The 11,923-nt window shown below is 31.4% G+C and overlaps 1 protein-coding gene across 1 annotated transcript in view; it reads right to left on the minus strand.

Annotated features, from left to right (window-relative positions):
* Positions 1-6,759: 6,759 nt before the first annotated feature.
* Positions 6,760-11,923, minus strand: part of LOC108913726 (BAI1-associated protein 3) — a 133,581-nt gene continuing 128,417 nt past the window's right edge. Inside the window, exons 16-17 of the mRNA XM_023455293.1 lie at positions 10,780-11,152; positions 6,760-7,400 (exon numbers count right to left, since the gene is read on the minus strand). Of these exons, the coding sequence (XP_023311061.1) occupies positions 7,306-7,400; positions 10,780-11,152 (468 nt within the window). The 3' untranslated portion in view covers positions 6,760-7,305. The remainder of the gene's footprint in view (positions 7,401-10,779; positions 11,153-11,923) is intronic.

The following is an 11,923-nucleotide window of genomic DNA, read 5'->3' on the forward strand; positions in this document are numbered from 1 at the left end:
ACGATTTAATTCATTTGCTTCATAAACTTGATAAGTTGGTAAGTAAGCTGTAAAAATATAAAAATTATGCATGAACTGTTATAATAATCTCACGGAGATAGGTATACACCTAACCGAATATTTGTACAATATTGGGTTAAATTCAATAGTTCATATAGTTTGGAACTTTCAAACCTTAATATTAACAGTATATTTTCTATGTCTCAAACTGAATAAAGAAACCAATTCACCACCATTAAAAATTTTGTAAGCATCTAAGTATCAAAGGTTTTATAAAATATTAGTTGGAGTTTATCATCATACACATAATTATTTTTATCTATATTTAACTTAAATAATATGTAATTTCAAACATGCACATTTTATGTGGACTGTTTCTAATCGATTAATACAGGTAACATGAGTATGAGTGTTCCACATAATGTTGGTAAAGATATAGGTTTGGTTTTTAATAAAATATAACTTAAAACTTACACATCGTATTCCCAGTATAATATAATAACAAATAGAAAACTCTTAAGCACTAAATAATTATAAACACAATTCTTGCAATACTATAATTTACAATTTTCAGAGGATAACCTAAGAAACCAAAGACAGATTTATATTCTGTGTTCTGTGCCAAAGGTAACGAAAGCCAAACTTCAAATACGTGCAAAATCCAAACTGCATTACCAACCAACCCAAAATGACAGGGTTAGTATTCTCTGCGCCATCTTTTATTTTGGAAGCTAACTAACATGTGACGCCGCCATGACAGTTTCATTATTCAAATGTTAGATTTCATTCTACCTTAGTACTATATTTTCTATGAATATAAGTATACAATTCAATTAACACTTGCGTGTTTTACTGGTTGCTTGTAATAGGTACAGCTTCTTCTAATTTTAATTTTGCAGCAACTGACAAAACAGTGGTGTGAGATATATAGTATAATTCTCTGAATTTCAAATTTATTAAAAGCATTTTTAATATGTACTTTGTGTTCTTTGAAATGAATTAGACATTTTTTTTTCCCAAAAATTTATTTGTAACTCTAGTTTAATACTTTTAGAAAAAAATAAAAATACGAGCTAATAATTTTTAAATTATTGTGGTGTATTCTGTCGTTGATATATTTTAAAGGTTTTTCGGACTATTTTAATGTATTTGATGCCGAATTTGAAGAATGTCTAAGCAATTTGCTTAGTTTGACATATTTGTGGCATTCTAAAGCAGCTTCGATAGATTTTAATGTCTTCCGATGTCATTTCTAGATACTTTGGTATATTTTATTGCCGTCCTGGTGCCTTTAAAGGATGCTAGAGCCGATTTTGTTTTATTTTTATGTATATTACACTTTTTTTTTTTGATGTTCCATGTTGCCATGTTCCATAAAATTGGCCAGCAACACACACCTGTCGACGAGAAATAAAACGCAAAGCATATTTGGGTTTTGTTTATTTTTCGGTAGACAAAGACAAGATATCATATCACATTAATTATATTTATGGAATACATTATTTTGATTTCAATTGACATACAGTACATTAAGCTCGATAGATAGGGTAACGAAAATAACAGACTTGCGAAAGCTTGAGTGGGGTAAGCATTATCCACACTTAAAAGCTAAGAAATCAATCGAATTTAAGCGTAGAGGGTAGTAGTTGATTGCCGTCTGGTTAGAGGAAGTGTTTGTTTTGTGCAAGATATGCGCGTTAACGTCGTGAGTTCTATACAACAGTTTTTTTTTGTATATTTTATATGTATACGGTATATAAATTATTATCATCACCGAAACGAAGTATATAACAGTTTGATTTTAAGTGCGTAAGTAACTTGCGGATTTGAAACTAGAAAAATATATCGTCGGACGATTTTGATACTTTTCTTAGTTGTGAAATAATTTTTGAATTTTTTGTATTTAAATAATTTTTCGTGTTCTTGGTACGGTACCAACAAACGTCCAGGAATGATTGAAAATTGGCATAATAACCCACAAAACCATCATCTAGTATAAAAGTATCTCTTTGAAATTGACTGATGGCGTAATAGTTTTCTATCTTCTTCGAAAGTCAATTAAAGTGATTTTTGTTGGTACCATAATTCAGAAAACTGTCTACAAATTCTACAAAAATGAAATTTCCTGATAGAATAGATAGATGTTTTTGAAACGGCTCTCCGAAGAAGTAACGGAAAGGTTAATTCATTTTTAATAATTGCTGGAAAAGGAAAAGTACCTAATTCCTGAAAACAGTTCGATTGTATATACACTTTTTTTATGGAAGGTCAAGAAATCCATGTAGATTGTACCGCAGGTCTGCAGACATTCCTTAAAATTACTTCTTAGTAAAACTATTATAGTAAATCTTTAAAATTTAAAAACGGACCGGGAGGGATCTACAGCACTCTAGAGAGAGTTTTAAATTTATTAAATAACAACCACTTATATACAGATGATATTTTTAATTTTCTCACGTATTCTTCAAGAAGCCGAGTTTAGTACCCGTTTTTATACATAAGAGTATTAATTAAGTACATCGACAAACTAACAAACTTTAAGGGTTGATTCTTTGAGTGATCTTAAGGTAAAAAGGTCAAGCAGTTTTAAAATTCGATAAAAAATTCACTCTTTAAAATATTCCTGAAAATGTTTCAGGTGGAATTACGAAACTTGGTTAATAAATTCAACGGATTAAACGTAGATATTCAGTGAATTCAGATGTAAATCTGTCAACCAGTGGTGGAGGTATTGAAAGTCACTGTCAATAAAATATGATCGATTGTAAAGTTTAATTGCATTTCCAAAAAAAAAAAACGATCATTAGTATTTTATTGTGACAAATTTGACGAACCTTGCAGACATTTTGCTAGACAGGGAAAAAAATTGCGCAAATTATTTTTTTTGACTTTTAATGTTTATGTTGCACTTAAAATCGTAAATTTTGAAAAAATTACGCCAAAAAAATTAGTCAAATGAAGTATTTTAATTAAACAATTTTCGCGTAACCAGAAATTTTACAGCGATGAGAAAGCTGATAAATAGAAAATACACATCGTTACATGTCACGCACTTCAAAAAGTTTTTTCGAAAATATGTTTTCATCTTCAGAATTTGTGACTTTTACTCTCGCAATATTTTTAAAAGTTTTGAATAGTTTAAAACGAAAACTCATTCTCAGTTCTGCAAACAAAAACAGACAGATTTTCGGAACATTACTATATACAGGGTGTTATTTAAGTACGTGGCCAAACTTCAAGGGGTGTCCACTGACTTTTTTAGAAGTTTTATAATTTTTTTCGCATTAAGCAACTAAAAATACATTTTTTTTGTATCTAGAATTTTTTTCGTTCTTCCTTTTTGGAGAAAAAAATAAAAATAAAAATAAAAACCACTTTATTATATGTCCCTGTGACAACGTAATAACATAAAAAAAAATTGTTTTATTAATTATTAAAAAACGTTTTTTTTTTGTTGTCCATGGACATGCAATAAAGTGATACGAAAAACATTCAAGAGACAAAAAGTCGCTTATATAAAGCGGAAAAAATTATAAAAGTTTTAAGTCAGTGGCGCAAATTTTTTTAATCAAAAATATTGGTTAAATAATCACCCCTTCAAGTTTGGCGACGTACTTAAATAACACCCTGTATGGTGGTGTTTTTTCAATTTTGTATTTGTCTGCTGTTTTCGTGTGAGATTTTTGGTTACATAAAATTATTTTTATAAAAATAACCCCAGACCAATCATTTTGGCGCATTATTTTTTTTAAACAAGTGGCTAAATATCAAAAAAATAGAGAAAAAAATTAAAACTATGCCACAAATAAATAATTTCAAACCATACAAAGTAATAAATCGAAAACGCCTCGTTTTTCAATTCTTTTTCTTTGCAACACAATAACGAGTTATAAGTAGTGATAAAATTTTCGTAACGACCAGTTGCATTGAGTTTGTGACATTTTCAGTTAAATTAGATAAGTCGTTAGAATAAGTTTCATCTTTCTATATCAAAAATCTTCAGATATTTTAAAAAAGGCGATTTTTTTCTTTAAATTTCAACACCCGGTCTTGAAAATTATTGATTTGCAAATCCAACCTTTTTGTTTTAAAATCACTGAAAGATCCTCCGTAACGTTTTCGACGTATTTCATTAACACCCTGTATAAATAATCTAAACTTACTTTTGACACTTTTTTACCACTTGTAACAAATTTAGTAACATCATCAGAGGAAATACTGCAGTAAAGCAAATATTTTTCATCGATAGCGACTAACCGTTTCGTTTACGATTTAATTTTGGGCTTCATAAAGAAACTACGAGAAAATAAATTATGCACAATAGCTCAGATTTAAATTCTCCTACATCAAACAATAAACCAACATGTTTTTTGTATGTCAAAGAATCGTATTTTTATAGCAGTCCTCGACCGACTTTTACACGATTATTTTAGGTCATCTTTTAGTGATTTTTTAATATCATTAAATGGGACACAACGATTAAGTCAAACAATACAGGTATCAACTTTCAGATGCAAAATGCCAGTTCAAGTTTAATATTATGTACACGACGGCGACTTTTTAAGATTTAACCTTTAAATAATCTGATATGAGTATACGTAATTGATTATGTTGCGTCAAAGGATTGTCAAAATTTATTCCGCCGGATCTGTTTCTAGTTCCGCCTTTTTGATTTTAAGTGTTGAGTAGTGCAGTTGTTTGGTAGTCGTGTGGAGCCCCAGTCACTTTCACCAACCTTTCCACTCTACGATACCACATGGCAGGGACGACAACAGTCACTGCTACAAATACACAACTGTGATTTTTTTTTGTCTACGCACCTAACCTAACCCCCCCACACAAAATAGTATTATCAAAGTCAAAGGGGTTCTCGTTGTTGGGGCTGCGCCATCGATGAAGAACCACTTCACCATCCGAATCTCCAGACATTTTTTAAAGGAAATATCAAGCTCGGCTTGTTTTCAAACTTTCAAACAATAATTTTCATGGCTCCTCGCGAAATTTTTCAATATTTCAATATTGCCCACCGTTATCCGCCTGTCTCGACCATGCACAACAAAAAAAATGTGGGCTTTTATATTTAGTCCAATCAAATTAGATTTTTACGTGACAAAATTTGATTCGGCAAAGATACGTAAAAATTAGGAAAAATTCCGTAGAATTGAATGAACTATTTTACTCCAACATCACGAAAAAACAGTTTTTTTCATGTAACAAAAAACTAAACATTTTAGAAAAAAATATGTTACACAAAAGTTGTAGAACTTTGTATAACAAAAATTTTGATCTCAGCCCGATGTCGATTGATAAACAAATGTATTCGTTGTTGCAAAAATACGGTCAAATATCGCATTTTTTTAACGTTTCTATATCTTTAAAAAGAAAAAAGATTTTTTTACGAAACTTTCAGAATATGTAGTCCTTGGTAGGTAAAATAAGTGCAATTTTGTAAAATTGCAAAATATTTAATAGTTTCTGCAAAAATTGAGTTTTTCGAATAAAATAATTTTTTTTCACGTTTCAATAAATCATACAGTAATGCACTTATCGTGACCCATCTTGGGCTTAAAATTTTCTCGAAGCGTTGTACTTTCCTGTGGAAATTGTGCGTGTATTGCAAAATAATTGGAAACATGGGAAAAATCTAACAAAACTTTGATTTCTCTTTTTTGGGTCGAAAAATATAGATCTTTTTGTTATAGCCTTTTGAAAGCTGACATTTTTGCACGAATTTAAAAAAAACTGTACTACGACCAACAGGAAAATCTTTGTTATAAAAAGTTCTACAAATTTTATCTAAAACATTTTTTTCCAAAGAGTTTAGTCTTTTGCGAACTTTGGTCGCCATTTTCAATTAATTCTACGGAATTTTTCCTAATTTTTACACGTCTTTCTTTACTGAACGAAATTTTGGCGAGGTACCTTCGGCAATTCGATCGGCCATATACAGTAACGCACCTAAAGTATAGAATAAATTCAGTAAAACAAATTTTTTTTGGGAAAAATCCTCGAACAGATCGATTTTTAATTTAAAAATTACATATTTTAGCATGAAATGCGATTTTCAACCGTCATTTGTTATCGAGTAATGACGTCGATTGTTTCATTGTCGATACGACAGTATTAAAATGTTGCCATCTTACATAGGAAAGTTTTCGAGTAAATGACGATTGAATGTTAGAAAACCCAAATCGATTAAAATAAAGCAAAAACGTTTTCAAATTTAGATTTTTCGAAATGCCTGAAGTTTTTTATGGATCACGTAGGTGTAAATCTTTACAAAGTGTCACCGTCATACCGATTTTATAAGTATTGTAAGCTATATAAAAATTATTGTTGAATTTAAAGGTATTATGGCACATTTAACTGTCACACGAAGAATTTAAATTTTAATTCTTATCGGATGCGGGGATAAGACTAGAACGCAGCAGAAAGTTTGCGATTTAATTAACGAAAAACATCCAGATCGCCGTATCAGCCAATCGACAGTCAGTAAGATGGAATCTAAATTTAGAGAAACTGGCAATGTTGTGGACATTCCAAAACCTGGACGTCCAAGAAGATCACAAACAGAACATTTCGATCGATAATGAAACGATCTTTCGGAATCAAGAAAAAAAATAGCGGGTTGTTACTTAAAAAAAAATTTCAATGACGCCATAACTCGAAAACAAATGACTGTTGAAAATCGCCTTTTATGTTAAAATATGTATTTTTTAAATTAAAAATCGACCTGTTCGAGGATTTTTCCCAAAAAAAATTCGTTTCGTTTTTACCGAATTTATTCCATACTTTAGGCGCGTACTGCATATCAAAATTACGTCTCGGTATACGAATATCAAACTGCGACCTTTTCGCCCGGTATTAGTCTGGCATTTTTATCGTTCGCCTCGAAAACGCGTTGTAACAAATCTACAGCTAACATTTACAACACCGCGGTCAGTCGTCGAAAAGTAGATCTTGCATTAGAAAAGTCCTTTTAGACTGAGGGAGGCGGCTATACATTCAGTAGCGTGACAAACCAACAATATTCCTGCACGCGAAATCCCCGCGCACATTAAAATATCCACCGTCCCGTAGGCTCGGAACGTATTTTAATATTACGGGCGTTCCGCGTTAAACAATGAAGAGTTAGTTCAACATATAAAAAATACTTATTACATTTAAATATGTATATACAAAATTCAGTGCGTGGAGAAGTGTAGAAATCTGTCAGTTTGCCGAGTAGACACGTCACGTAGAAAAAATAGTGGTTACAACCATTCTTTAGGAAGATAGAGGTATAAAATACTAAGACTCTACCAATTATTTGATTGCAAATCTCTGTTTCTGTTTCTTCACGAACTCGCCGGCCAGGCGGTCCCCCATCCTCGATTCCAGTATTTGAAGTATCGGGTGGTCTGAAAAAAACAAAAAATTGTAAATCGATAATAGTTTGTTAATTTCATTGCTAGGTACTTTATGCCTAGTGTTACTATTACACGGGGTGTTTCAATTAAAACCTCCCACCTGAAAAATACCGGAATTGAACAAAAACCAAAAAGACCCGGGACACGTCGATTTTCTTTTCAAGGGGGACACGTGTTGGCGTAAGTTTTGATGTCTTCGAAGCTACTCCTAATAGTACAGTCATTGAAGCTGAAAATCAGCTGTAACCTCCGAATTCTTCGAAACTGCATGGATTTGCATTTGAAAATTTAGAATAAGGCTCAGCTTAGGTTCAAGTTCAAAAGTTACATAAGCCCGATTGACGCTTTTTGTTTTTTAGGGGTAAAAACTAACCCCCAAGTGAAAAAAATTGAAAAAATTAAGTTTTGAGCATTTTATTGATAAAAATCTTGTTCAAGCGCAAAGATAAAATAATGTTCCATGTTGTCGAACATGTTTTATGATATATTTGATCTTTTCGACCCTTTATTTAACCCTTAAAAACTACCCCTATGCAAAAAATAATGATAAAAATTACTTTTTAAAGATTTGGAATGATTAAATCGTGCAATTATTTAAAATAAAAGTTACCTTATAGCTAATAAAAGAATTTTTCCCTTTCAACCCCTAAAAACCACCCCTGTATTGACAAAAATTATAAAAAATTACTTTTTAAAAGCTTGGAATGCTTTAACGGTGCAATTATTTAAAATAAAAATTCCCTCATTGCTTATGAAAGAATTTGTATCTCATAACACTTTTCAACCCTTATAAATCACCCCTGTGCTAAAAAAATTATAAAAAATTACGTTTTAAATCTTGGAATGCTATAATTGTGCAATAATTTAAAATAAAAATTCCCTTATATTGTTTTTGAGAGAATATTTTACTTTTGCCATTTTCAACTCTTATAAACTACCCTTTTACCAATATTAATGTAAAATATTTTTATTATAATCGATTTTTAAATATAGTCAATTATAGAAAAAAATTGCTACGCTACATATAAATAATCACACTCAATTTTTTTACTTATTTTATTTGTATAATATAATAATAATATACAGGGTGTGCCATTTAACACTCTCCCTGCCAATATCTCCGAAATGAAGAAATTTATTTTAGTTTCAAAAATTGAGGTGGTTAGATCCCTCGAATAGCTTCAAATTGTAGTTAGAATTGTTAGTTCAAATCTTTCTGTATAGATGGCGTGGCGATACTAAAGAATTTTTTGTTCCCTGGAACATGGAAATGCAATCCATCTGAAAGGTCGTTAAATTGTGCGTAATTTTTGTGATGTAAAGTTTTTCCCTATATTTACTTGTTTTCGAGATATGTCGATTTCATTATGCAATGTATGATGTAACAGAAAAATCTATTATTTTATTTAAATCACACCGAAACAAAATATTCTTTTAAAATATTGTTATAATGACTTTATTCACACCACATACTAATTAACTAACAATAAATTATAAAAACACAAATGATCAACTACAGAAAAAAAATTGTACCTACAATGGTAAATCGTATAACTAGTAAATCTTATAAAGGGCAGAGACGAACTGTATTTTATCAAATGTTATTAAAAAATGCAGTCATAGGTGGCGCATGTCATTTGTTTAAAACAAAACAATGACAGATGACACATATTGGTTTTCCAATAATTACAGTTTTATCAGTTTGCGTCTTTCAATTTAAGTATACTAGTTATACGATTTACCATTGTACAATTTTTTTTCTGGAGTTGATAACTTTTTTTTTATAATTTACTGTTTGTTAGTTAGTATGTGATGTGAATGAAGTCATCATAACAATATTTTAAAAGAATATTTTGTCTCGGTGTGATTTAGATAAAATAATATATTTTCCTGTTATATCACCCATTGCATATTGAAGTCGACATATCTCGAAAACAAGTAAATATAGGGAAAAACTTTATATTACAAAAATTACTCAAAATTTAAAGATCTTTCAGATGGACTGCATTTCCACGTTCCAGAGAACAAAAAATTTTTTGTTTCGCCACGCCATCTGTACGGAAAGATTTGAACTAACAATTCTAACTACAATTTGAAGCTATTCGAGGGATCTAACCACCCCAATTTCCGGAACTAAAATAAATTTCTTCATTTCGGAGATATTGGCAGCGGGAGTGTTAAATAGCACACCCTGTATAATATATAAAAATGAGAAAGCCTATTTTGCCCGAAAAAATGTCATTGGTTTTTTTACCATAACTCGGTTAAATTCGAAGCTATAGTAACCTACAAAAAAGCAATTGAAAAATAATTTCAAGAGCTGTAAGATCGTTTGCGTATAAAACCTTTTAAGTCCTTCGTTTTTTTAAGGGAAAGGATCGAAGGGCTCGAGACAGGTCGTTTTTTCACTAAAATTGATACTTCAAGCGGCGATATCTCCTTTATTTTTTATGCTATAGGAATAAAAAAAAGCAAAATATTTGTTGAAAAAAAGTTAAATTTTTGTTGTCTATCACTTTTTACGTATCTTTCATAGTTTCGGAGTTATTATTTAAATAAGGCAATTTTTTTTGAATAATGATAAATACGTTTTTAACTTTTACCGTACATTATTAAAAAAATACGCATTCTAAACCGGTCTAACTTCAGGATCGTGTGAAAAGCACTAAAACGAAACTAATTGTAAGGGGTCTACGATTAATTTTAATTCTGATGGAAATGGTACAGCGTTTACTGCTCATTTTTCTTTAAAAAATATTAGCAACCCATTTGTTTTTGACGATAACTCCTTCAATTTTTCTCTAATTAACTTTTATAAGTGCTCATTTTGAAGGTCTTTTTGAGTACTACAAAAAACTCCGGAAGCGTTATATACGTAAAATTAAAATTTTTTCTGTTATTTGACGTTGAAAACATCGATTCGAGTATTCCCCACAAAACAAGTCCCCTTCCGCTAACCATATTTCGCTTTGTAGAGGACGTACAACACTTTTTAAAAAATGATTTTCTTTGTTTTATTGATAATCTACATTTTTGTTCATTACACTTTTTTTTAATAAAATACGTAGTTTTAGAGTTATACGCGAAAAATACTTTGAAAAAGTGTTTTTTGCACTCAAAATTCCAAGTTTTCAATCGTGAATAACTAAAAAACTATTGATTTCTCGAAAAAATTCCTTGAATATTTTTTGCTTAAAATTTGATTCTCTATTGATTTCCCTTATTTTTGAAAAAAAAATTCCACCCCCAAGAAGGGGTGTCAACCCCCAACAGGGTGTAAACGTCAATCGGCGCTAAGTCACTAATGTTCGTCGACCTTTTGACAAGTTATTTGTAACAATAATAAAACAATTACAGGACAAATACTCACTCTTCTGATGTTGCTGCATGAGCACCAGCTCCACCGGCTTCAGGCCGTGGAAGTTGTCCACGCCGGGGCCGGTGTCCGCCACCCCCGGTATGCTCCCCAGCGACAGGAACGCCTCACCCGCGAAGTCGTTGGCCGTGAGGACGTCGTGGTCCATCACCGTGAACGCTATCATGGCTCCCGGGGAGCGGCACTGCTCCAGGGACACGCTGAACTCGAAGCACTCGTCGAAGATGGGGTGGAGGGTCTTTTTGTGCACGTTGGTCTGCTGCTCGTTGCAGTGGGGGAATATCCGGTGGGGCAGCAGCTCTATGATCACGAACGGGTCGCTGAAGCCGTTGGGGTCCAGGGGTATTATGTCCCTGGCGTGCAGGACCTGCGGTAGTTGCATAATTAAGCGTAATTAATGGGGATTAAATGTAATTAATAGTAATTAACTGAAATTTATCATATTCACTATAGTCCAAGCATTATAGAGAAATGCTTACAGAAATTATTACCTGGACAAAAATAATATGACCGTATAGCAAATTAAATTTTAAATTGAGTTTCTTGTTCTTTAAACTCGATCTAAAATGGGGAACATGGTTAAAAAAAAATCGCAAAGTTGCAAAAAACGGTTTTTCTAAAATAACTATAAAAATGTAGCACCGATTGAAAAATTTTAAATGAGAAAGTTGTAGGTTTTAAAAAGACCTATCGACTGATTTTTTTGTAAGTATCGATTGCTTTGTTACTTTTCGAGATATATCGAAAAAACCGTTAAAAATCCTCTGTTTTCTCTTCTTCTATAACTCGTTTATATTTACTTGCCCATATTTGCTATTTACTGCAAGCATAGCCTGCGGCAAGCCAGAAAAGTACTTTTTTGAAAAATTTAAAAATATGAATTATTTTTTGATATATCAATTTTTTGAAAAAAAAAAGGCGCTCTCGAAAATTGGCGAGATCTTCTCAGCGGATCGCCCTACAGTAACGATTTTCAGTTTATTTTCTTCGTAAAGTTATATTATCATGCTGTTAAAAAATGTTGACGATTTTATTAATTTTAAGGATCAAAAAATGACTGAAAAAAGTTGCACTTTTTTTGGGTACGTTTTTTTCAAATAACTATTTCAATTTTTATTTTATGAAAATTACTTTTAAA

Source organism: Anoplophora glabripennis, unplaced genomic scaffold, assembly GCF_000390285.2.
Source record: "Anoplophora glabripennis isolate ALB-LARVAE unplaced genomic scaffold, Agla_2.0 scaffold639, whole genome shotgun sequence".
NCBI classification, from domain to species: Eukaryota; Metazoa; Arthropoda; class Insecta; order Coleoptera; family Cerambycidae; genus Anoplophora; species Anoplophora glabripennis.